We start from the raw sequence: 23,698 nt of genomic DNA on the forward strand, positions 1-23,698 counted from the left end.
TTTTAACGATGACATACGATGATGATATGTGTCATCATGTGCATGAAGAAACTAGGTATTTCAGTAAAATTTGGGGGTCAACACATTTCATTTCTCTTCAAAGTCAACAATTAACTGCTCTTTGGGGCTCACTTGCAAAAGCCAAGCCAGTAGCTCACTTTACACTAGCCACCTTTCAATTGTTTCGTTCAATTACATAGTATTATATTATCAAATAAACAAATCTGTCTATTACATTACCCAGTCATTCTTTCTTAGGCCTGTCTAAGCACCTGTGGAGCTTACCTGGCACGCTTCTTTGTAGGGAGCCTCTTAACTCTGTGTTGGTGTTAAGTGTTAACCCCCCCCACTCCTCCTGATAGGACCATATATGATTATTAACGTTTATCCCCAGCGACCGTGTCTGGATATTACCTACCAGAGCTGCGGCCGGAGGCAGGTCTGCTAGCCGCCAGGCCTGCTAAGCTCCGACATTAACAATGGTGGCCTGCTGAGAGCTCTCCAATTAAGTCTTGGTCGGAGAGAGACCGCCCCAGTCCAGATTCTGACTTCTCGTCCCAGACGGACCAGACCAGATGCCTGGGCGTGCAGAAGGGCCTCTCTCCCTCTGTGGTGTGCCAGAGGCAAACATGAGGCTACCTTAAACGGCTCCTTTGTGCGGAGCAGGAGATCTCTGTTGGTTCCTGTGGGACGTGTGCCAGGCCTGCTCCCTGGGGCTGCATGCTGCTGCTCCTCCGACATCAAAGCAGAGAGCAGCTCAAGGAAGTGAGGCTGTTCTTTTTCACTTTACTTCCTGTTAAGGTCGGTGCAGGATAAATAATGTCTCACAAAGTACAATGTCCGACCATGGAGTTTGTTGATGGAATGTATCTCACTGCCATTCTCAGTCATCTCTCTCGAATGTCTTAGTTGAAGCACATTTGTTGGGAAAAATGTGTTTGTAAACATGCATTTGTCATCCATGTGTTGGCACCAGTTGGTGATAAACCTCTACCTAACATTATCTGACAGAGCTTTAGCAGAGAAGGCTGCCAATTAAACTGAAACTGGTTGGAACATTCCTTCTAGGCTCATGTTACAATCTTGGTGGAGACGAAACAATTCTTAAGTGAAAATGAATCCTTTCTCAACTCAAGGCCCCGGTCACCTTCATACCTTTTACATAAACTAAATAAGGACAGACAGTAGTGTCACATATCAGCTGGCAGCAAGTCCCCTTCGGTTTCTCAACAATGGCCTATCATTAAGGGGCCTGACTGTTGAGGTGACCTCAACCCACTATAGTACAAGGATACATCAGAGCATAACAAACGTGTGTTGCCGCAAGTCTTTGAGTTCCAGCATGGGACAAAGCGTAGTTAGGGACTAGTGGGGCATGAAGTATGAGATGCGATATTTCCTGGGAGGCCGGTCTGTGGAGTGGGTCCAAAGCAGTCTTTGTATGAACCCCACCCACTATGAGTGTGCGTAAGGGTTACTGGATATGTTCTCTGTGGAGGGAGGATAGGTTGCAGTGTACTTCTATTGGGGCGTGATGCCCGCACATGAATCACGGAGGCCTCCTGCATATACACTTTGCAATGTCTAGAATGATAAATTGGGGTGAATGATGAAAAAATAAGAACATACATTCAGAGTTCTGTAAACTTATTACAGCAGTTTGAAATGGAATGTTTGAGCTCACAAAGTTCTGCTGTTTCCATGCAAACGATGTGGTCAATGGTCATCAAAAGCATCAATTCTTTATATATTATAGTCTAATTTTACTACCAGAAGTCATTGTCAGAAACTAGATTATGTGCAATCTGGTCTTCATCTTCCTGTCTGTGCCATTTTATCTAATTTAGCGATGTTTTCCTCTTCATTCATGGCTTAGTTTTCTTGTAACACAGGACTCTGCAGGAGGTGCATGTGTAATCGGTTCTAATCCCACTAGGAATCCACTCCACTCCCCTAAATCTCTCTTCTAACTTTTCATTATTTCCATATTAGCTCATACTTAGATCATAATAGTCTAAATAAAATAAATAAATAATAATACAGCACTTTGTAGTCACATACAATTTGTTCTTATATAGAGCTTCAGTCCTACAGAACATACTTCTTGTTTCAATCAGGGAGGCTGGAGCTGTCTTTAAGGATACATCAAAAAACTACATTTCTTACAACTGAACTGCTGCACTAGTTCACACTTAATCGGTGGGGACCTTTCCCTCACCCTCACTGTTACTGTTATTTGTCCCTCCACATTCTCTAATCCTACTTTCTTCTCTCCCTGCTGATCACCTACTTCCAGCCCTTTGTTTTTTTTTTACCTCAATGCACGGCTGTGTTCAGCCTCTGGTCTGCACCTCTCTGTGTCACTGACCATCTCTAGAGGAGGGGATCCCTCACTGAATTGCTCCTGCCAAGATTTCTTCAGTTTTTCCTTGTCTTCCTTGAGGGGTTAGGTTGGTTTAGATGCAGTTATAGCCACAAGCCACAGAGAAACCCAGGTCTGGATATGAATTAAACAACTCAAAGAATTCTGCAGGAAACTAAACAAGATAACAATCATTTGACAGTACTTGCAATTATTCCAGATCTGATTGAATAACGGCAAATTATTAGCATTAGCATTATTATTATTACAGCACATCATTACACTATTGATGCTATATTTTCTTTATGAAAGGTTAGGGTAGAGTCCCCAGTCCTGTTCAATTTCTTGCTCTGTCACCTGCTCCTATGTGCCACCTAGCGTTTGAGTGTTTAACTTGCAACTCATTTAGACTAGAGGAAAATTCAGGAGGTCAGGTTAGTTTCATGTGTCTGGTTTTGATATTGTCTCTAGTGGCAAAGTCATGGTCTGCATAGCGTGTGTGTGTGTTAGGGTGGAGGGGGGGAGGGCTGGGGTTATAAATAATAGTCTGTCAGAGCTAGTGTTTACTGCTCATTACTGTGCTGGCGTGGTCCTTGTCAATAGCCGGAGCCTGAGGCGTCCAAGCGGCCACTTGTCTGCTTTTGCAATGCAAATGTGCCCCAGTTGTGAAGAGCAGGAGGAAACTAGCATGGAGGACATTGGTGTCTTACGTACATGATGACGGCCTCTGTCACGCATGCAGGCTTCGTGGGGTTCAGCTCATCACCAGGTACATCAGCATTTCCCTCTGTACTCTTTTCAATATCAACACCATGTATTTTTACATCTCAGATGAATAGACCTCCACAGTGCTCAGCCCTGTCATGTCCAAGCTCTCAGTACATTACATTTAGTCATTTAGCAGTCGCTCTTATCCAGAGTGACTTACAGTAAGTACAGGGACATTTTCCCAGAGGCAAGTAGGGTGAAGTGCCTTGCCCAAGGACACAACGTCATTTGGCACAGCCAGGAATCGAACCAACAACCTTCTGATTAATAGCCCGATTCCTTAACCGCTCAGCCAGACTCCCAGAACCACTGCTCTGTGGTCCTCTGTGGCTGTACCCCACGGTATCCTGCCACCACTTTCCTTGTCTTTCCATGGCACTCGGAAACACTGAATCAGAATCAGAATGGGATTTATTCGCCATGAAAGTTTGCACAGACAAGGAATTTGCTTTGGCAGGAAGGTGCATAAAATAAACATATAGGAACCTAAAATTTAAATATGTGGACTATCTATACTAAGGGTACATAAACTAGCAGTACTAAGTGGAATTAGAATTAAATAAAATATACAATAAACTGTTATACAAAAATATACAAATAACTGTTCATCGCATCGGAAAAACACGCATAAAAGCCGGGCTGTACCTGTGATCAGACGATGGGAATCGTCAGTCGTTTCACATCTGGTAGTGAGCAGTCGCTGCTCAGGAAGCTGCCGGGGTTCGCTGGGAAATCGGAAGGGGGGCTGTTTTCTTTGTCCGACTGTGTCCCCTTCTTGTTTACCCAGTAATGAGCGCAATCACACACCTCAGTGGGTTCCCGGAGGTGCCGTCCCGCGAGCGCCCCGCCGAAACCCCGGCCCCGACACACCTCTGTAACCCTAGTACCATAATTATTCACACTATAAATATCGATACTTTATTATACTATACTTTGGTCGACAGAGAAGGAGAATCAGAAAGAGAGAGAGCAAGACGCCCCCCCCCCTCACTCACTGTGAGGCTGCTCCCAAGCCAGAGTGTCTTCCAACAGCACAATTACTGGAAAAAGGGCGAATGTGTATAGTGTTAATCATACTCCTAGAATGGAGGAAGTGATGCGCACCATGGGAAAGGGCCCCAATGTTCTGAAAACACAATTTATTTTGTGCTCACGGCAACTCCAGCGGCCAAGCACCTCGCCAGGCCACTGTCCGGTTAGAGCATGGGAGGGGTCGTCATGGGGTCGTCAGAAAGTCAGGTAGAACTCTTCTGCTAAGAGAGCGGGAGGACGGGGGATTTTCTCAGCCACAGTTGAAGAGCGACATTTTAGATACAACATCATCTAAAACGATGTCTGTCCTTAGGCCTCAACTGTATGTGTATAATACTCATATGTAAACATGAATAATCCTATCAGCTTCTAATATGGAGGTGATCTACACTGGATTTCCCCGCCCCCCCTCCCTTCACTTTTCCACTCTAAATTTGCCGTTGTAATGTATTGCAACTGGATTGGAAATCGTGTACATTGAGAGCATCTAGTCAATTATGTTATTTAGTCTGATTCAGAACACTGTATCATTGGGCTGGGCTAGGGTCAGCCCTTAGGTCAGCCCTTACAGTCATTCTGCCTCCACACAGCTTTACTGCAGAACACTGTAACAAGGAGCCAGGGAAACACACACATGGTTTTGCTCTCAGACCCTAAAACAACAGCCTGAGAAAGACATTCTGCTATATCTGCCATGGAGAAGACTTAAACAAAAGAGCAGTCTGTCTCTTGGCTTCCCATCCGATCAGGTTTCCCTCTGTGTGTCTTCTCGCACAGCTGCAAGTCACTTTCCTCCTGTACTCTCAGACACAGGCTCACACAAGGAAAACTAACTCAGCCAGGACAACTGAATGTGGACGAGGATAAAAAAGATGGTTTGATTTGAGCAGATCTCAGGCTGAATGGTTAATGTCATTGTACTTACATCGATGTACTGTACTGACATATGCATCGTATGTTCAGTACAGGTTGTTAGATGTACCAGTGAAATCAACCCCACAAAAGCAAACATTTTCAGAACTGGGGGGGGGGAGTATTTTCCTCTGTTTCTGCTCGTCGCCAATACCCGTACACCAGGTAGGCTTCCCACCATTATCCTATGAGCTCCCTGTCATTTTCTTTTCCAGCACAGGGAATGTTTGTGCGTTTGGGCAATTTGTTCCAACCCTCGCTGGCTGTGGGGTCACAGTTCAACATCCTGATCAAGGTGTCTCCGCCTGGCACTTGTCCCCTGGTCATTGATTGGCTGACCTCAGTTCCTTAACTCCCTCAGCCCTGCTGCCTTAGCAACAGCAAGGTAGGGTTGCATGACATCATGATAGAGATTATGGGGTGGGGCAGGGGGGGAAGGCAAACCTTAAATGGGGATCGGGGGCTTGGAGCAATTTTTCCGACATTATTAGAGTGTTAGTGGTGTCATTATTAGCACAGGTGTGTTTTCTCAATGACTAAATTCTTCTGCTGGTGAAAGGATCCTCTCAGAGTCCACAAGGGGATGAGACAGGGCGTTTCCATCCCTCCTTAAATGTGGTTCCTGTTCCTGTCCCTGACCCCCTCTTGTACAACACCCCTTAAAACAGGCCACAACACCCCCATCTCCCAAATTAGATCCATGTTGTGCGCAGGCCTCTCTGCGGAACCTTCACCCAGGGTTCTTTATTTTTTTTACAGGGTGAGCACACATTGGAGATCAGGAAATGGCCGCTTACATTATTTAATTAGCAGAGGAGGAGTGCTGAGAGGTCAGCCTCCATTCAGAGCAGAAACTCTATCCACTCATTGATTCTATAAAAAGCACAGGAGTTGTGTCAGAGCAACACACAGCCCAGGGTGCCCCCACCCCCCTTTCTGTCTGCCAAAAGGCTCTAGCCATCTCCAAGGACTATCATTCGATATATCATACTTTGCAAAACAAGCGTATGCATATTTGTGTTTGCAAGTACATTGGGTAAAACCTTCCAGCCTTAGTTTTTTTTTTGGGGGGGGTGAATGTGGAGATGAAAGTGTATGTGTGTCTGTGAACATGCGTGTGAAAATGTGTATGTGTGCCTGAACATAGCGTGTTTGAAAAAGTGTGTTTCTGTAAGCGTGAATGCTTCAGCTGCTGGGAAAGACATTAGGTGTAATTGAAGTGCTCCAATAAGTGAGCATTAACCTGCCAGTCGTGGATGTTTGGGCTACGTTTTGAGGCGGAATCAATGGCTACTTAAGATCTTTGTCAGAGACATTGATCAGTTCCTTAAGAGTTCCATGAGTTCACCTAACATCCCACCACCCTGCTCAATCATGTACCGCACGCAGACACACACACACACACGCACACACACACACAACACTTTGTACACTGGCAGGCGTTGTCTTGACAGTTACATTTACATTACATTTAGTCATTTAGCAGACGCTCTTATCCAGAGCGACTTAAAGTAAGTACAGGGACATTCTCCCCGAGGCAAATTACGTTGTCAAGGAGACAACGTAATTTGGCACGGCCGGGAATCGAACCAACAACCTTCTGATTAATAGCCCGACTCAGCCATCTGACCCCCCAGTTAAGCAGACATATGCCTGGAATTCCACACTGCATGCATGGCATACTGACAGTAATTGTACACACAGTCATGTAAATACCCTTGATTCCTCTATGCTGGTTACATACTTGAGAATTGTGGCTCGTCCCGTAGACAAGTCTCCTTTTTTGTAACCTCAAAACTCTAAAGCGGAACCTCACAGATATCTGGCTTCCTTTCCCTTATTAACCGTTTTAAACCGGAAATCCAAGTCCTTCCGATATCCTGACACCTCCAGCAATCGTTGGATATTTATACTGCACACTCTTTCATAGGCTTTTGTGGCACTTTATCATCAGTTGCTGAATCCCAAAATAACCTGTGTTATTGAAGCGGCTGGTGGTCTATTTGTTTTAGGAAAAAAAAAAAGAAGGCATTAACTGGATTGGCCACATTGTCTGAAATGGGGCTTCTCCAGTGAGCCTTGCTTCTGTCTTACAGTGAAGACTAAGAAACAGACAGACAGAAAGACAGACCTCCAGTATGTCCTCTCTGAGAGGGTTTCTGTGGCTGCGATACGTAGATCCACCAGCTTAACTCAGCCAGGCAGACGTGAGAAGCCGTGAGCTGGTTTGATATTTCACCGGATGATTTAGGTCATGAGGGTCTGGCTGCAGTTTAGACAAGGGTGTGTTTCTTCCTGGGAGATAGGAGCTCATCCGCAGGCTGTAAAGTTTATGGACCTGGGAGAGAGATCTGATGGACCACAGCAGGGAGATATAACGTGTTTGTCGCCCACACTATCTCTGCCCTCGACTTGTCAGGCTCCACATCCACAGCCGTCAGCTGAGCAGGACCTGGCTTTATCATCTTTCCATGGGAACCTAACTCCACTGCCTTGTAAAGGAGGGGGTGCAGGGAGATGGGTGAGGTGGGGTACTGTTGGGAATGGTGGTTTCCCTGAAGGCTGCTCCCCGGAGCTCCCATTAGCAGGTAATGGTTCAGCCGGAGCTGCCGGGAGGAGAACATTTAGGGCAAGGAGCAGTGGAAAACCAAGAGAAATGATGTCAGAGGCATCGCGACCACCGATTGGAGTGGAGATTCCTGAGGAGAGCCTATAAAAAGCCAGGAAAGTCAACATCAGGAACAAACAAAGGGAGGGAAAAGTGGAACGTGAGAAATTCAAGGAACTTTCAGCAGCCTGTGTGGGTGATCAAGACTTGACAAAAGGTAGGCGCGTCTGTAAGCGCTCACTCGGACAGTAGGAGTTTGTGTACATAAGTAAGAAATACAGGTGTAATGACCATCCCTGTTTGGATGCAGGTGTTTCTTTGCTGCGCCATTAAAATAAGACCAGTTAAATGTGTGATGTTAAGTGAGAGGTTCGTCAGCATGTTAGATTACATCTATATCCACTACTGATTCTTCTTGAGAGTGTGTGGAATATATGATGGATACATTATCTATATTGTGCACAGGAGAATTTAAGGAGTGTATAACGAATTTCTGTTACAAACGAAGAATGTGTGTATCTTTGAGAGAATCTAGGGCTGCGCAGTGCATGCAATGGGTGTAGGTATTTATTTTTGGGAACGGAAAATGCTAAAATTAGCCGATGTTGCTGGACAATACATATACTTTGCCTGTCACCGAGGCTGAAACATACACTGTGTGAATGTGAGTTACAATAGAGTGAATGGGATGTTTTAAAAGTTAACAGATTTTGAAGACACCAATCTCAAAATATGTTCAATGGCTGTACATTAGTTATTGTTTTCTTCAAATGTCATGATCTTAAGTTTTTATAAGAATAATTTAATAATTTAGAATAAAAAGAGTACATTTGAAAGAGCTGATTAATAACTAAATGATTGGCTGTTGGACTGTAAATCCACTTTATCTATGTTATATTATATAGATATAACAATGAATGAGTATTAATATAATTAATATTAACTTCCCTGGTTCAAAATCATACAATAGCAGATATTTATAGAAATGAACAGGTAGGTGATTTAGAAGGAAGGAATGCTTCTGGGCTTCAGAGGATTTACAATATGAGACAGTATTTGTGTGTGTGTAGGGTCACGTGTATGTACTTTGTGTTTACTTGCGTGTGAAGTGTGTTTCTAAGTGCTTGGTTGAAGAGGTGCAGAAGGTAAGGTGTTGGAATAGGGGTTCTTCATTCACAGGGTTCTGCAGCTCTGATGAATGGTCACGGTTAAAGTGACTGTTAACACGATGTAAGTGTAACTGTTGGAGACCGTTTAGGCTCCAGTAGAATGGTATACACATAAGAATGCAAGCAAGACAAACATACTGTTGTTTGCAACTTAAAAGGGATCCTTAAATTAGCATGCCAATATGGATAGAAACTATGCATGAAATATTTGATTTTTTTCTGTAATTTCATGAGTGTAAAGTAATGTATAATTAATAGCTGAAACAGTGTTTCAAGATGTCATATTTCAAAAGTAGCATGTTGGGCACTGTTGCAGTTGTAGCATTACTTATCAGTACAATAATGTGGCAGTGTAGTCTTGGTGTGCTGAAATCAGACAGCACTAGACGTGTATATTACATTTACATTACATTTAGTCATTTAGCAGACGCTCTTATCCAGAGCGACTTACAGTAAGTACAGGGACATTCCCCCCGAGGCAAGTAGGGTGAAGTGCCTTGCCCAAGGACACAACGTCATTTTGCACAGCCGAGAATCGAACCGGCAACCTTCTGATTACTAGCCCGATTCCCTAACCGCTCAGCCATCTGACTCCCCTGTATATGAACTGAATCAGGGAACCAAGCCCAAAATGGTGTTTTCTAACAGTGGTCTCTGCTGAGGGGGACAGCGCTAGAGAGGTGCTGAAGGTAGAGTTCAAGCTGGGGTTGGGACTAAGGCAGACTTGTGCTAAGCTAACTGTTTTCCTGAAGTAATTTGTTTGTGTAGAGGGAAGGGACGAGTTTTGTCTCCGCCAGGTTCAGTCCATTCTCACACTCAGGGTGCTGAGCTCCCGGTATTTTCCCAGATGGAGGCAGGGTAAAGTAAACAGAAGGCAATGTATCACAGAAACCTGAAACGGCAGTTATCTGTGCTTGATGGCAAGAGAGAGCACAGACAGTGCACACACATACTCTCTCTTCCTTACACCAGAACATAACACAATATACCTCATAATTGTATCTTTTTGTCTGAGAAAAAGAGGGGAAAATGTTACTTTATGATGAGGATCACAGATGTAGTACAGTGGGAATAGTGTTTAATCTTCAATTATTTCTCTAACCCTTTTATCCCATCTTTTTCCATGTGTTTAAATGCTGATATATTTACTACCGGTTTGCAACGCAGGTGTGGCAACTTTGTGCTGTGTGCTCCAACTAAGTGCTGTGTGTTCCAACTGAGTGCTGTGTGTTCCAACTGAGTGCTGTGTGCTCCAACTGAGTGCTGTGTGTTCCAACTGAGTGCTGTGTGCTCCAACTGAGTGCTGTGTGTTCCAACTGAGTGCTGTGTGTTCCAACTGAGTGCTGGGTGTTCCAACTGAGTACTGTGTGTTCCAACTGAGTGCTGTGTGTTCCAACTGAGTACTGTGTGTTCCAACTGAGTGCTGTGTGTTCCAGATGCTGGACTGCAGTTGTGTGCTTCTATCCTGTCTTCTGAGCATGACCCTGTTCCAGTGCAGTGTTGACAGCCTGCGGTTGAGCCAGGAGAGTCCAGAGGTGAGCCCAGGCCAAACAGGAGGGGGGAAACAGTGCAGGAGGTGAAGATACGGGGCTGGCACAAGATCTAACATACACTCTCACTGGACAATCAGATTGTCAAGTGTCAGTAGAGCACTAGATAGCTGGATATCTGGTAATCTGTTTGTTTTGTTAAGTTAGACCAAGGGACATTATCTTTGTCCACTGCTGCAAACATAAATCAAATGCTCCTGGCTGTTGATTTTGTTCATGCCACCTGTGTTTTGCATAGCCTCTGCAAGGTTTGGCACAGTAGGAGCAGGTTTTAGTAGTATTGGGAGGAATGTACTTGAATAAGTACATTTACGTTTATTTAATGTGTAAATGGATGTTGTTCACAACAATTTTACTGCTCTTCACATTATCACTATAAATCCTAGAGATTTAAAATATATATATTAGTTGACATTTATGCAAAGAGAAAAAAATTGCTTTTATATTATCAACATAGATTAATAACCTGTGTTAGTTCATTAGAATTAGTTTATCCTTTCATTATTCCAGCCATATAAGAAATACAATCTTGCTGCATTGTTTACATAATATTTTAGTGAGTAATTGAGATGTTATTGATGTATTTTGCACTCTGCCTGGTAAATACAGACCAATCCTTGAAATTCCACTTAATTTAATTTAATTTGTGGTTCATCTTGTGCATGGGCTACTAGCAAGCAGGCCATTTGATGAACACAGGCCTGTCATTTTTTAGGTAAATTTAACAGACAAAATGCCAATGTCTGTACATTTGTCCAAAAGGCTGTCGTTTACATGTTACAGTCATACATGTGACAAACGGTAGGCCTACGCCCAAAATGGAAAGTATTTGGTATCTTGTTGGCGCAATTTACCCAGAAGTCTGTGGAACAAAGTAATTCATGTTTATGTTCATGAGTTGATGATGTAATCCATATGACATTTTATATTGCTTTGCTGTTTTTTAGGTTGCCCGCATTTCATCCATAAGATAAGCAGTGCTGAAAACACTGGCACAGAACAGTTTGAATCAGCTTATTTGCAAGGGTACATTGTACATTGTTTGTGGAAAAAGCTTGAAAAGGGCAATTCAAATGACCACCATAACCATGCTAAACAGCCTATTTAAATGGATGCATAACTTAAAATCTACCTAATATAGGTGTTTAATATCTGTTTATGGCATTAAATGAAAAAGCCTTTCAAATCTTAAGGGGGACTGGAGTACATTACATTTAGTCATTTAGCAGACGCTCTTATCCAGAGCGACTTACAGTAAGTACAGGGACATTCCCCCCCGAGGCATGTAGGGTGAAGTGCCTTGCCCAAGGACACAACGTCATTTGACTCGGCCGGGAATCGAACTGGCAACCTTCAGATTACTAGCCCGACTCCCTCACCGCTCAGCCACCTGACTACATCAGGGATAATGATGTTTGTTCCTGTTGTGCTATGCAGTATCTTGACCGGATGCCTCTGGGGGACTCAGACCCACAGCAGGCCTTCTCCAGTGAAGGCAAGGCAGTGCTGACGGCCAAGCTTCTGCTGCTGGACCACATGGCCCGCCTGGAGAACGAGGTCATTGAGCCCAAGAGGAAGAGAAGCTTCCCTGGGTCCAACACGCCACTGGATCGCCTCTCCATAAGCACCATGGATCCTAAGGGCTCCAAGCAGAGGTACCAGCACTAGTTAGCAGAGGGATTGGCCGTCGCTATAGCACCGTTCCAGCTATCAGTAGTGGAGGATCAAACATAAAAAGTAGTTTGATTGGCTGAAATGCTATCAAGCTAATTAGAACCATTCTGTATGAGCAGCTCAACTGTTAGGTAAATAATGTGATGTTGCTCTAAATTGATTCCAATCCATAGTATGTGTTGTTGCTGGCAAGGTGAGGAATGATTTCTTGGCATGTGATGTACACACTGGGGAGTAAATGTGTTTGGGATTTATTTTGTCTCTACAGGAAAGTGGTAGAGCTACCACGAAGGAGAGTGAGTGTTCCCATCGACAGGATTGGAGTAGGTCGTCTACCCAGCAGCCGAGGGTAGAGGGCTCGTCCAAGCCCCTGATCTAGATAGGTATAGAATGGACACGCCACAAACCGCACAGCACAGCAGAGCTTACAGTGAAACCATGGAGAACTCTTAACTCATAAAGTGGAGCCTTAAAATAACATCTCTAACAGCACTAGAGACATGACATTAAACAAGTGTATCCCTGTTTGCTTTCTCTGTCTACAGGGAAGCCATCACAGAAGGATGATGCATGTAAAGCACACAGCCTCACCCCCCCCTGCCTCCTACTTCCATCAGCCTACATATATTTTGGCAGAAATGACCCCCCACTCCCTGCCCACCAACACACATACACCACTCCTTCAGATACAACTGATTTATGTAGTTCATGCACACATGGTCTGTTCACTTTGACTGGAGGCTGATTGAGTGGCAATGGCCTTGACAATAAACTGTATGACTAAACTGCCTTAGTTGTTTTGAAAAAGTCTGTTTTCATTTACTGATGATAGTCTAAACATTAAAAGAACATTTAATATAATTGTCGGATAACACAGGTTGATATTTTGGAACCGTCGAATGCTCTGGGAAATAATATAACGCTGCAGCAAAGGCTTTGAGCAAAATGAAAATAAATTGGTATCTTGCTCATGCACTTTATCTGGAAGTCGAGGACACTGGCTCCATCATGTGGGTGGAATCATTAAATATCTGAGTAATGTGTCTGCCCTTTAACCAATCAGGTGCTCAATGCTACACAGGTTGTGTGAACAAAAACATGAGTATAATGGAGAGATTATGACAACTACAGAGGCAAATGGAAGTCGCTGATGTAGAGATAAAAACAAAATGGAGAAACTCAAAATCCACACGCAACGGTGCATATATTAGTGAGGTAACCTCTGATGTCAGAAACAACCTGAACAATAGAAAGGAAACCCTTGTGATTTATATAGATTGCATACAGAGATGCTCTAAGTAAATACAAACTTTATTGATGGTCTTGGAAATGTATTACGTTGTGTACGTAAGGTGGTTTCTCAGAAGAGACCATTTTGGAGGAACCCATATTACAAACACTGGGAAATGTCTGATTTGGGGTTAATCAAACATGGCATTGGAATAATATTAAATTCATTGTTTTGTAACAGCTGATGTATAGTATAGTTGTTGATAGCAACGTTAGGCTAAATATAAAAGGCTTTTGACAGCGTCGGAACTGTCTATGACATCTTTAGATATTCTTTTAAGCTATATAGATGAAGTGTTTTGTGTATTTTGTAATGGTATTAGTGTTTGAAAGATATTATGCATAGCTCACATCGACATTTAACCCCAACGTGTAAAGCTAACTTACAGTACAGTTTGCATAGTGATTTATTATGGCGATATATTTCAGAACATAAAAGTGTGTAAAAGTGACTGAGTCATAGGAGTGTACTGAGGAGAGCAGTGGTAAATACCTCACCACCAGGATCCAGTCCCCAGGTGAGCGTGCAGCCAGTCTACGTACTTGGCCACCCTGGTGTAGACCCCATACACTCTCTGACTTCCACACTCCTCTGGGCCCCCCCAGGACACCAGTCCATGGGCCACCCAGCGCCCCCCCTCAGGATCATCCATCACAAAGGCCCCTCCACTGTCCCCCAAGCAGGTGTCATGGCCTCCCTCGTAGAAGCCGGCGCAGAACATGTTGTCGGTGATGTTCAGAGACCGCGAGGCGTAGCTCGACTCGCACTCCTCCTGGGCCACCACCGGCAGCTTTACGTACTGCAAAACGTCTGCCACCAGGCCCGTGTCCGAGGCATTAGGGTTGGAGATGCCCCAGCCTGCCACCAGCCCCAGGGTGTTGAGGGGCGGGGCGTGGTGTCCCTTGCCCTGGGGAGGGGGAAGGCAGACGGGACGGACAAGCTGGCTGAACGGGACCGCGTGGCTCAGCTTGACCAGGGCGATGTCGTTGTCATAGTTACGGGGGTCGAAGTTCGGGTGGAGGACGATCCTCTCCACGGAGCGGTTCACGGCCTGGTCTTTGGCACTTGCGTTGTGGAGGCCGAGGTAGACGCGAATGTGTGCAGGCGCCACGGGCACCACGCTGGCGTCGCGGCGCTTAGAACGCAGCACGTGGGCGGCGGTGAGGACCCAAGACTCAGAGAGAAGTGCACCGCTGCCGAACCAGCTGTCCTCTGGCACACGAGACACATCCTCTATAGTCAGCAGAACCTGCCAGGGGAAGAGGCCTGACACTGCATTGCGCCCGCCAACGATGCGTTTCATCTGGGCAGGGAAGGGCTGTGATGGCTCCCCGCAAGCTGGAAAGACATGTTTAAATATTACTTATATTATATCACAGCAATCAATATCGTTTATCCTTTATGCACTACTTCTGAACGTGCCAAACATCGTCAAAACATATCCGACGATTCCTTTAGGGATTTCTCTGAAAAATCTAAAATATATTTGTATCCGTTTAGATAGTTTTGGTGTGAGTTTGAGATATTGGCTTCTCTCGGACCTAATGGAGCGAGAGGGCACTCGTTTTTTTGTGTTCAAAGTGCTAAAGAAAATACCTTTGGAAAACTCAACCTTACAAGAAATCACAACTTGGTTCCTCTAGATAATCCACACTTCATTTTTTTGCAATTTCATTTAGGAACTACATTCATGGGGTTTACTAGAGCCATCTCATGAATGCATTGTGGTGTGGGAGAATTGTCTTTTCATGGATTTTCTACCTTAATTCTTAAGTTTCACATGAAACTATAAGGGAAACTAAAAGGGTGTATGAAAGTGCATATCTCACATCTCACCAGGTATACAGGTAGGGAGTTTGGTTCCAAGTTCTACGTTGATCCAATCTCCCCTTTCCCCACAGGTATAAGTGCCTGCAGCCAGAGTGTATGGTACAGTTATACATACACATACAACAGCACTGCAGTACAGTGTGTGCACTAGAGACCGGACAACCCACTGTTAGTCTTGGGGTGAATCTGCAACATGGAAGTCCTGCAGCTGTACTGAATCTTAGACCCATACTGAGTGCCACTGTCTGGGCTCTCGAAGATCACGTCAGCCATGGCAACCTTCTCTGGAGCTCCACAGTCCACCACTGAGGAGGGGGAGAGGAAACACAGTTATGACGGACTGAGTTCTTTGTCTTAAAAGGTGCTCTGTGATCACAGACATGAAACAATGTGTAGAAATTAGATGTGTGAGCTGTCTAAAATAGAGAAAATTGCAGGCAGCAGATCAGACACTATCCTTTTGAAAAGGTCCACATGCAACAGATAAACGCTGTCCTCCTATGAACAAGTTATGCTGGATTGACTGATTGCACACATTACAATGATACGAATGGGTACACTTGGAGAGCAATTAAATGAATTGCTGGAGAGTGATGAACAACTCATACAGTTCCAAATGTTTGGATCTAACTTGGATATTAATGTGAAATGTCTCTGTTAGTAGCACAAACACAAACAAACTCCATTTGGTAGATTCCAGGGCTTGAGTTTATTGCAAAGAGAAATATTTTAACATATTTAACATTTAAACAAAGTCTCAGATTAGGAGTTTAATGGACGGCACATAATAAAATGATATATGACTTCTCTTCTAAACACCACTCTTACCTACTATACTGTTAACAACTGCTGCCTGACAGGGCAACCTGATGTTGTGGCATTCTGATAGGGGTCTAGAGCAGTGTCTGACTGGTTAGAACTCAGGGCAGAAATCAGAAGCTTCTCTGAGATTTATTTTCTGGAGGGCAGCGGAACAGGGTATGAGGCACAAGAGGAAAGAGAGAGAAAATGAAAAGACAGTATAGTAAAAGACACAAAACACAATTCATAAGGTTAGTGCTAGAACTTGTCATCTGTCAAAAAATAAATCCTGACCATGATATCAATCATATTAAATTGGTATGTTCTTTTTTGTTATTTCTTACTTTCGCACTGTGGAAGACTGCTACTCCAGTTGCCATCTTTCTGACATTCTATCTGGTAGTGATTCAGCTCCTCTCCATCCTTTTAGAAAGAAAAAGGAGAGAAATATATGTGTTTATGTTTTAGCTAACATTCACAGGATTCCTGTGATTTCATGCACAAATGAGGAGGAACCAGTATTGCGGGAAGGAGGGGTGCCGCAGCACGCCTTGTTCCGTAGACGTCCCTGTGGCCATGTGAGGAACTGTTGCTCGTCATAAATAGCATGATCCACTGTTGGCGGCCACAAGAGGGCAAACAAGATCTTATATACCAAAAAATAAATAAACACTTGCAGAAAATATGACAAAAATCCTATAAGAAACAAGCCTTCTTTTTAAATTGATCTCAGGCAAAACAGTTTCTCCTCATTGCATACATTCTCTCTACTCAGGCCAGCCTCACCTTAAACAGACTGTAGCCAGGGTCACACGTCACCAGGACATGGTCTTTGAAAGAGTATTGGACCTGGGCTGGGTTCAGCTGGCCGTGGAGAGGTGTCACAAGGGCTGGACACTGTTGGCTGGCTGAAATACAAGATGGGTTACAAATGACTAAGGAGAAACATACACACAAATGTATGAATGTAAAGTAAATGCTAAGGTCTCATCATAAAAAATATTGGGTAATAATAGTCTTAGCTTCGGTGCCCCCTGACTGTGACCGCTATGTGAGGATTTATTCTCTGCCTCACCGACAGAGGTGTACGTCATCCTCCAGCCGATGTTCTCCCCAGAGTTGTCACTGTGGAAATACACCTCCACCTTGTTGCTGTCTGTCTGGATCCTGCCTGGTGACTGGCCACCACAGAAAGGACCAAACTCCTTCTGTCCATCCTGGATCTGAGGGTCACACGTCATGTCCATCACCATTAACATCACCATTGCCATCTATTCAAGCTATTCAAGTCAGATGCACTGCCCAAACCATAATGCAATTTGTGTTTGGTGATTATCATGTATGGCTTCAACTTGCATTAAGCATCCATTTCAGGAAAGATAAACTGTAGTGATCATACTTTCAGACAGGGATGTGAGAGATCTGTCTCACCCATAGATGGTGTTTAGGGCAATTTGTTGTGGGTATGACAGAGATGCCAGTGCAGCCAAAGGAAAGTCCACAGCCCTCCAGTTCCCAGGCACTGGCCAGGGGGAATGTTACTGCCCTCCAGTTCCCAGGCACTGGCCAGGGGGAATGTTACTTATGCCTAATCCAGTGTCTACCTTGCTGTGACCTTTCATAGCATAGTCTGGATTGACCTCTAGTTTATCCAGATTACTTGCATGTTTTTGTAATAGTTTGGCTCTAATGCATACAAGCTGAAGAACAACACAACTCTGGCAATCACTAAGCTTCAGACACATTTGTGCTATGTATGGTCTTGGTTAGAAGGCGTGCACATGGCATTGTAGCAAGGCCAGGTGACATCCATGTAACCCTCACCTTGATGTAGTCATAGGGACATGTAACGTCAGGGTGATCCTCAACGTCAAAGGTTTTGTCAAACTCCAGTACGAGCAGGAAGCCTTCCTCCAGCTGGATGCGGTAGAGGCAGTCCGAGCTCTTGGGGTAGGGGTTAGGGAAGTCAGAGCTGGCCAGCACGCCTGACCTCTCAGTGAACACGTTGTCACTGCACTTGACTGAAACATATCACAGGGAGCTTCTTTAGATCAGTGGTCTCCAACCCTGGTCCTCAGGAACCCCCTGCCATGCATGTTTTGGATGTTTCCCTGTGCCAACACACCCGATTCAAATGAATGCTCATCATCAGGCTTAGATTAAGACCCATTCATTTGAATCAGGTGTGTTGGCACAGGGAAACATCTAAAACATGCAGGGCAGGGGGTCCCTGAGGACCAGGGTTGAAGACCATTGCTTAATCTACAGAAGAATATCATAAATGTTGCATATGCTAAAAATATTATCATGATACACCTTCGCATGGATTCTACAAGGAATTAATAAGAAGGATTATTTTATATTCATATACTCTTGTTGATACTAGGCAGAGTAGTGAATGCAGTGTGAGAAATAAATATTAATAGCTCTCTGTCACCTTTAATAATGAGAATGTTATAGCCAAATTGAGTGGTAGCTAATTAAAATTTCTCAGAGCATTAGCAAGCTTTGCACTGAGCCTTTATCCCTTAACGGACTATTGTGGGAACAAAATTATTTAAAAACATTATGTATGTAAAAGGAAGTAGCTATGGATTGAGTTAATTCCACACACATACAAAAAAAGTTTGAACGAAAACTTTCTGGCGATCTAAATTTGATCAAAAAATAAATCTAAAAGTGTGTAAAATGTACCTCGACAGGTCCTGTTGTCTGAATGCAGAAGGTAACCGTAGCGACAAGAGCAGTAGTAACCTGCCACAAAATTGTGGCAAAAATGGTCACAGACCAAGTCCTCATCGTTCCTGTCTCTACACTCATCCACGTCTGTTTGGTGGGCGTGCGACAATGAGTTATGAGGAGATGAGGGAGGAAGAGAGAGAGAAAGTGTCAGTCACCAGGAATCTCCTTAAAACCGAGAGCACTTATTTAGTATTATTCTTTACCTTAAGTAAAACACAATAACGTGGCTAGTTTTCCGTTTTTTTTTTGGTAAACTTGGTTTTCAGGGTTATTTTGAGTAAAATGCAAAAAATATATAAGACATAGTAATACTGGTAATTGAATAGAGCTCAGGGGGAGCATATCTATGAGACGAAACGTTGTGTGATTCAAGTCCGTTTTTTCCTTGTCAGTCTTACAGAAGCATAGGAACACAGATATTAGCACATATTTATTAGAGTTAACACTGAAACATTCATATTTTATGTCTTGTTTTAGGTTTGTAATAAAATACTATGGATGTCATTGATGTCTGGACCCTCACCTACGGCACTGTAATGGGCCTGGAAACCAGAAAAGTGCTCCTCATCGGAGAAGTCCGACCTGAAACAGACACTGAGAGAATTCTTGGGGGAGGTGATGACCCGCTCCCCTGGGACACGCTCAGTGTCTGTGTTCTCGCGGCCACAGAACACAGCTAGCTCCTCCCTTTCCGCCTCTACCTGAATACACAAACACATTTACATACATTAAATGTAGTCATTTAGCAGACGCTCTTATCCAGAGCGACTCACAGTAAGTACAGGGACATTCTCCCCGAGGCAAGTAGGGTGAAGTGCCTTGCCCAAGGACACAACATCATTTGACACGGCCGGGAATCGATCTGGCAACCTTCAGATTACTAGCCCGACACCCTCATCGCTCAGCCACCTGACTCCGTTCAAACACGTTCAAAAAGCACACGTCCCGACAAGGCAACTTAGTCCTGAAGAAGGAAGCTCAGAGATACGAATTTGCATGCCTGTAAATCATCTAACGGGAACTAATTGTGAACTACATGATTGATTCATGCCACCTTCCTCCTCTACACCACAACCCATGAGAGACCCTGGTTAATGTTGTTTACATTACAGACAAGGGCAGTCGCCTTATCTGGTGCTCTGATAGCATGTTTACACTAGGACTGTCACTGAACGGACGATTACCCCCGAATAACACAGAACACAAAAAACTCCCAAGGTCTACAAGAAAAAGAGTCCTTGTAACATTGTTGCAAAAAATATTTAGCTTCCGACAGTAAACTTGTTGTTCATAAAGTGGCCATGAAGTTCACAAATTACTTAAAAACTTAAAAATAACAAAATCAATCAAGAGTGTTGTTGCTGTAGTGCATTGCTGTAGGACTTACATTTGAATGATGAGGTGCAACGCTACGAGTTAACTCAAGTGGAATGAATGCTATCAACTCCTTAGACAGGGCACTGCCTTTCCATCACACACACAATCACACACACACACACACAACTTTTTGTCATCCAGTCTACAACCATCCGCACTTAAGTTAATACAGAACCTGCATTTCTAAGAGAAGTATTGTTGTCTAAACAGTTGTCTAAAAAGCTATACAACAACACTATTTAGTACCCTTTTGGTAACAGATCAGACGTTTTTTTAAACGTCGTAACAAAACATCAAATCTGTGTTACCAAAAGGGTACTAAATAGTGGTGTTATATATGTATTTATGCAGCACAACCGACAAGGGCAGGCTACGTCTGAGACTGCTGGAACCTGACAGCTCTGTCTGATTTATTTACATTTAGTCATTTAGCAGACGCTCTTATCCAGAGCGACTTACAGTAAGTACAGGGACATTCCCCTGAGGCAAGTAGGGTGAAGTGCCTTGCCCAAGGACACAACATCAGTTTGCATGACCGGGAATCGAACTGGCAACCTTCGGATTACTAGCCCGATTCCCTCACCGCTCAGCCACCTGACTCCCCGTTTATGGTCTTCAGAGATGGAAGGAACACAATAGCCTGGCAAACCAAGATATACAACAACACCATCGCCCACTGTGCTTGCTTTTACTGTGCTTATTACTGGCACAAACTATCTGTTCAGCTATTATCCTGTGGTATTCAGGTCCACTCCCCTGGTCACTGGGCAGAGAGAAGAAGCTTGGCTGGAAAAGATATCCCAGAGATACTACTTTAAAATAGACAAAAATAGACATCAGAACAGCCGATTTTCCAGTCTGCTTTTCATAGAATATTTTCATATAATATATATAAATATCCTATGAACAATGTGATGGCAAATGTGTCCAAGAGTGAACTGGTACCATGCAGTTTAGCACTTTTAAATAAAAAGAATTGTCAATAGCCTAACTTCTGGCATTTTCATGCACCACTGGATTTGACCTCGAATGCACACGTATAAACTTACCTTTACATAGTCATATTCACAGAGATAGGACGGCTCCAAATCGAAATGAACAAAGTAAAGTCTAATTTGGAAACCTTCCGGGACGCTTATGTTCCAGCAAAGCTCTGACTCCTTGGGATAGGGTTCAGGGAAGTTCGGCGACCGGATGATACCATACATGTTATTCAGTGGAACGACCAGTGCCCCGACGGACACCATGGACAGCAACAGAATAAGAAGTCTAAGGAGGAGATAATAGTGTACATGTAAAGTTTCATAACGAGAAAAACAAATGGTAGACTGCAATTTCACACATCGTGTGAAAAATGACATAGCCTACTGCGTGCGGGCGTTAGCAAATAGTGACATTCATCATGCATCTGAATATAACGTTAACGTTAATGCATATGAAGACAATTGTAGAATTTTGAGGAGAACTAAGCGACATATGCTGTTTAGGAACCAGTCAGACGATATTTAAATTGAAGTCCATGCTTATTCTCGAAAACGCTTACCTCATCACTAATGGAGTGGCATCCATGTCTCGATTGCTTTCTGCGACACTAAAATCACACACTGCACTTCAAATTCGCGCACACGCTCTTTACTTCACTTGAAATCCTTCACGAACACAGTTTAATGATAAAGAGACACTGGCGGAAGCGGGCGTGCATACTCGATTGGATTCGAACGTTCTATTACCATCGAATTGGTTTTCTAATGTCTTGAACCAAAATCCCCGTGTCAGTACAAAGACCAAGCGTCTTAATCAACAAGACCCAAAGCCTTCCTATTTGTACACAATGAGACCAGACCAATAGCCTACTAAAACGGGAAAGATTAAAAGGAAATGCTTTATAGCCTATTTTATTTGCCAAGACGTTTTGCACTGTTTTTGAGACTAATGGACGCAACCCGGACCGACCTCACATTCCTTGTCATTGCGATATAGCCTGCATTTTTATTCTTATATAAAAATGAAAGTGTAGTTTTCAAAACTGAGTAGCCTATAGCCTATAATGCCAGTTTAAATTGACTTCCTCCTCTTTCCTGTACGGCCCAAAGAAATATCTCTTGTTAAGTAGGCTATATTTACCACTTGGAGGCGCTCTTTATGTTCTTTGCTTCAACATGTCCACAGTTTATTGTTGTCTTAAATTATTACCCCTTATTCAGTTAGATTTGCTTTGAGACTCATGTAGCGGATCCTGAAAAGCAATGTAGTCTACACGTGATGCATATAGGAGGTGTGGCAGGCAATCAACCAACTGAGCTAAGTGGCAAGATGTTTCTTTGGACAAAAAAAACTTTTTAAATAGGAAGACAGAATGCAGAAAATGTTATTCCGTACAAGATGGCTATCAAAATCAAGAAGCAAGCGGATCAAGTGTAGACTTGTGAATGTAGCCCACATAATGCCAAGTGAGTCATACTTAAATACATGAGTTTTGAGACCTCTTCAGGTTGCTTCATCAGGTTGATGAGTGTTTTCCCCCCCCCTGGTGGACTATCCTTGCAGTGCATGCACCAGAGGATCTTCAAAATGGACGCCGTCAATTATTGACCGATGCAGTTTTGAATTCAATGTTTTTGCCGGTTTTGAAAAAAGTTAAGAAATGTATATTTTTACTGAAACTTCAATTGGAATATTTATTGGATTGATGCAATTTACAATTACTTAATATTTTGTAACTTATTTTATAGTAACATCGTTTTGAAAATGTGTGTAGGCTATCCAGTGACGGCTGGTGGTGAAACTGGTTGGGTGGTCAAAAGTTGCACATAAGTTGGCCAGTTAGCCTAGTCCAGCTGTACAAGTATACTTACCTGTCCGGATGTCAGGTCTGAAGCTAAGAGCAAAACGGAGCACAGCCGGCTTCTCCAGGTGAGCAAAATTGTACTTTATGGCTAGGTACTCTTCTGTAGCTGATAATCCAGTTCTCCAAAGCACCCGCCACCGCATGTAGCCTACCGGCTGTTACCCAACTAGCTAGCAACCAGTTAGCTAATACTTGGTCAGCTTTGTTTTCCCTGTATTGGGCGCTGTTGAGCTAATATTGTGGTGGGACTGATCAGATTATTAAAGCAATAAACTACGAGAGGGGAATCAAATGATTATAAATCCTGTAACGTTAGAGCAATCGGTGCCAATATCCGAATGATTGGAGTGGATGACACTAGGCGCGAGCCGCAAGGTGGTTCTCTCTGCTTATTGCGCGGTCTTCAGACAGTGACTTTGTTACTGACCCATAACGATCGTTTGATGGCGCTTCTTGCGTACAGAAATGGCAAGGTCGGAAAGAAATGTATTGGCTAAAGGATGTCACACATGCTGCGGGGTAGACTGGTTAGGATACTTGATGTTACATGTTAGCCTATTCACTTGAACAGCTTTCGGAATGACAAGACAGGCAGTGGATAATATCATACTGGTTTTAGAATGTCTATTGTGGTTTTAGGCTATTACTGTAACATTGGGGATCCAGTTCTAAGTGTGGATGGCGGAGCAGTAGCATAGCCTACGTGTGTAAAACGAAAGTTGCATTTGATAAAT

At 43.6% G+C, this 23,698-nt stretch overlaps 2 protein-coding genes across 4 annotated transcripts; one reads left to right on the top strand and one right to left on the bottom strand.

Annotated features, from left to right (window-relative positions):
• The first annotated feature begins 7,719 nt into the window (after positions 1-7,719).
• On the top strand, positions 7,720-12,772 carry ostn (osteocrin). Its single transcript, XM_062472986.1, has 4 exons — positions 7,720-7,899; positions 10,288-10,386; positions 11,839-12,056; positions 12,344-12,772. The coding sequence occupies exons 2-4, from the start codon at positions 10,288-10,290 to the stop codon at positions 12,426-12,428; spliced, it is 402 nt and encodes a 133-aa protein (XP_062328970.1). The 5' UTR covers positions 7,720-7,899; the 3' UTR covers positions 12,429-12,772.
• Positions 12,773-12,778: 6 nt separating this feature from the next.
• On the bottom strand, positions 12,779-22,239 carry masp1 (MBL associated serine protease 1). Of its 3 annotated transcripts, XM_062472950.1 has the most exons (11): positions 21,660-22,239; positions 21,166-21,385; positions 19,263-19,440; positions 18,692-18,823; positions 17,822-18,018; positions 17,073-17,220; positions 16,784-16,905; positions 16,342-16,420; positions 15,364-15,501; positions 15,203-15,277; positions 12,779-14,704 (listed from the first exon to the last, which is right to left on the bottom strand). In XM_062472950.1, exons 1-11 carry the CDS (start codon positions 21,683-21,685, stop codon positions 13,860-13,862), a joined length of 2,160 nt encoding a protein of 719 aa, XP_062328934.1. In that variant the 5' UTR covers positions 21,686-22,239; the 3' UTR covers positions 12,779-13,859. The 3 variants fall into 3 exon arrangements, 2 of the variants coding, with proteins under 2 accessions (XP_062328934.1, XP_062328935.1); XR_009931602.1 differs by lacking the exons at positions 12,779-14,704; positions 15,203-15,277 and adding an exon at positions 16,025-16,154 and having other exon boundaries at positions 15,383-15,501; positions 21,660-22,222; XM_062472951.1 differs by lacking the exons at positions 12,779-14,704; positions 15,203-15,277; positions 15,364-15,501 and adding an exon at positions 15,887-16,154 and having other exon boundaries at positions 21,660-22,222.
• Positions 22,240-23,698: the final 1,459 nt, after the last annotated feature.

This window comes from Osmerus eperlanus, chromosome 11 (genome assembly GCF_963692335.1).
Source record: "Osmerus eperlanus chromosome 11, fOsmEpe2.1, whole genome shotgun sequence".
Classification (NCBI taxonomy): domain Eukaryota; kingdom Metazoa; phylum Chordata; class Actinopteri; order Osmeriformes; family Osmeridae; genus Osmerus; species Osmerus eperlanus.

What these genes read in the sequence shown, in the direction of transcription:
- ostn (XM_062472986.1), top strand. Translation starts at nt 10,288, where the DNA reads ATGCTGGACTGCAGTTGTGTGCTTCTATCCTGTCTTCTGAGCATGACC. An exon ending in TGAGCCAGGAGAGTCCAGAG is followed by an intron (nt 10,387 to 11,838) that starts GTGAGCCCAGGC and finishes TGTGCTATGCAG; the next exon opens with TATCTTGACCGGATGCCTCT. An exon ending in CCTAAGGGCTCCAAGCAGAG is followed by an intron (nt 12,057 to 12,343) that starts GTACCAGCACTA and finishes TTGTCTCTACAG; the next exon opens with GAAAGTGGTAGAGCTACCAC.
- masp1 (XM_062472950.1), bottom strand. Translation starts at nt 21,685, where the DNA reads ATGGATGCCACTCCATTAGTGATGAG. An exon ending in GGCCCATTACAGTGCCGTAG is followed by an intron (nt 18,824 to 19,262) that starts GTGAGGGTCCAG and finishes CCCACCAAACAG; the next exon opens with ACGTGGATGAGTGTAGAGAC. An exon ending in GATTCACCCCAAGACTAACA is followed by an intron (nt 15,278 to 15,363) that starts GTGGGTTGTCCG and finishes CTCTGGCTGCAG; the next exon opens with GCACTTATACCTGTGGGGAA.